Consider the following 2,307-nt stretch of genomic DNA (forward strand, 5'->3'; position numbering starts at 1 on the left):
AAATCAAAGATGGTGTCCCACCACCCTTTTCCACGTCCTGAAGGGTGGTTAAACACGGGTTCCCTGTGTATGCACGGGCAGTAGAGAAACCGTGTAAAAGGTCCCGGTGCTTGTGTACGCTCACGGAGAGGGTTGCTCCGTTGAATCCGCTGCATCGCCACTTTATCACAGCTGTCTTAATAAAGTGGCTACCGAGGCCAGGGTGATTTGTGTATCGGTGGAGTATCGGAGAGCCCCTGAACATCGCCTCCCTGTTGCTTATGACGATTGTTTTGGTGTTCTCGAATGGCTTGACTGCCAAGCAATGGCACTGGAAGGGGTGTCTGTGGATCTGTGGCTCGCTTCCCATACAGATTTCAGGAAGGTTTTCTTGGCGGGAGACAGTGCTGGGGCCAACATCGTGCACGGTTTTCTTGGCGGAGACAGTGCTGGGGCCAACATCGTGCACCAGATAGGCATCCGTGCGAGTCAAAGGAATTGGGACCATTCTGGTCCACCCTTTCTTTGGCGGACAAGAACGAATCGCCTCCGATGTGGGGAGGAATGCGCAGGTGGAGCATTTATTTAAGGTAGTGGAAGGAGAGTGGAGCATCTCTCTTCCCGTGGGGGCCGACAGAGACCACTCGTTTCGCAACCCAGTTGGACCCTGTTCTCCGGCTCCGTCCACTCTGGTGTATCCTCGAACACTGATATTTGTTGCAGGGAAGGATCCGTTGAGACATCGGGGTATTTTGTATTACCAAGCGCTAAGGAAGGCGGGCAAAGATGTGGACATGGCTATGACGGAAGGCGAAAACCACGTCTTTCATCTCCTGAATCCGAAATCTGAGAATGCGACCTTCGTCATGAAACGGATTTCGAATTTCATGCGTTCCTCCTCCGATCACAGAAACCACTGAGACAGCCCCGCGCTGCGTTACCGCATGTGTCCACATTGGATATGAGATAAAATTTGTTTAAATTGAAACTTCTCAACGCTGCGCTATGGGCTGATGCTTGGCATGCCTTCTCTCTTTTAGCAAGTGTCGTGTGAATCATGGTTACCCACTTATGCTGAATCAGTCAAATAAATCCGAATCGGTGGTCGAATTACCGGTTCAAATTCGATTCTTTTAGGGTTTATGATTCTATCAACAGCGTTTGGGATTTGCAAAGGGAGTAGGCCATGCAAAGGATGCCCCTTATACCAGAATGCCTGGGAGTGATTAAATAATTTTGGATTCACCGTTTAGAAAGCGTAAGATCTGCTGTTTATACAGGTTTATGCCATATGGTTCTTTATTGTCTTGCTTCCAATTATGAAAACCGATCAGAATACTATTAATTTTTTATATACTGCAAAAGTTTCCTTTCCAGGTTTTAATTAAATCTTTCCTTGAATTTTACGGAATTCAAAGTTAATAGTGAAAATAACTTATGTATGAAGCTGGGTGTGGCTATGGCTATGGAAGGACGTCTGCATGATGTAATCGTAGATAAAATTGTTGTTTTAAATTATTCAAATTACTTCATAAATAATAAAATATGTAAATGAAAAATAAATAAATATATTTATTATGAGTTATTTTTCAACATTTTTTTTTCATTTATGTAAGAGTAAAAAAATAAATATGTAAATTTATTAATGTTTATTATTCACGAAAATTTATGTAAGTCTATGTTCTTCCCTATATTATTAATTTACTCATCTCATAGTTTCCCAAAACAAAATTATAAAATTCCATCCGCTTAATAATTATTAATTTAGCTAATATTAATAATTATAATTATAAATTTTATAGAAATTTTCCCATAAATATAATTTGTAACATGACTGGCAGAAACTAAATGCCTTCCAACCGTCGTCATATATTGATTTTACTGGTTAATCAACCGCACACCAATAAGATGATCATTCTGGATACTTAATGTAATGTTAAGTCTTCATACCTTCATTTTAATGGTGACTCAACCACATCATATTCAATAAAGATGGTCCTCAACGAGTTATGAGGTTAGTTGGCTATTGGAATGTTTCCTCGTCATTAGAAATTCAATTTCTGGGAATGCTAAATTTTCCCAACACATCATTCTTTTTCAAATGTGTCATCAGATAAAATGCTATTATTTTAAAATTTTCATTCTAAAAAATAGTATTAAATGATTGAATTCTTTTTGTCGATAAATTTTTGAATTATTGTCTTAAAATATATTAATTAATATATTTTTTAGTTAAATTAATCGTTGACAAATTAATGAGTTAGGACGAATAAGTTTAATTAGTTGAGATTAGTTGAGATTTGTTTTTAGTAATAAGTTTAAAAATTA

At 38.3% G+C, this 2,307-nt stretch overlaps 1 protein-coding gene across 1 annotated transcript; it reads left to right on the forward strand.

The window, feature by feature from the left end:
- Positions 1-304: 304 nt before the first annotated feature.
- On the forward strand, positions 305-899 carry LOC149239649 (putative carboxylesterase 12). The gene is made up of 2 exons (XM_089369932.1): positions 305-551; positions 703-899. Exons 1-2 carry the CDS (start codon positions 305-307, stop codon positions 897-899), a joined length of 444 nt encoding a protein of 147 aa, XP_089226058.1.
- Positions 900-2,307: the final 1,408 nt, after the last annotated feature.

This window comes from Pinus tabuliformis, chromosome 8, assembly GCF_031772625.1.
Source record: "Pinus tabuliformis cultivar Carrire ecotype Pingquan chromosome 8, CPIR1, whole genome shotgun sequence".
NCBI classification, from domain to species: Eukaryota; Viridiplantae; Streptophyta; class Pinopsida; order Pinales; family Pinaceae; genus Pinus; species Pinus tabuliformis.

Coding starts and splice junctions, on each gene's coding strand:
- LOC149239649 (XM_089369932.1), top strand. CDS start 305: ATGGCACTGGAAGGGGTGTCTGTGGATCTGTGGCTCGCTTCCCATACA. Junction 552..702: donor ATGTGGGGAGGAATGCGCAG/GTGGAGCATTTA, acceptor TATTTGTTGCAG/GGAAGGATCCGTTGAGACAT.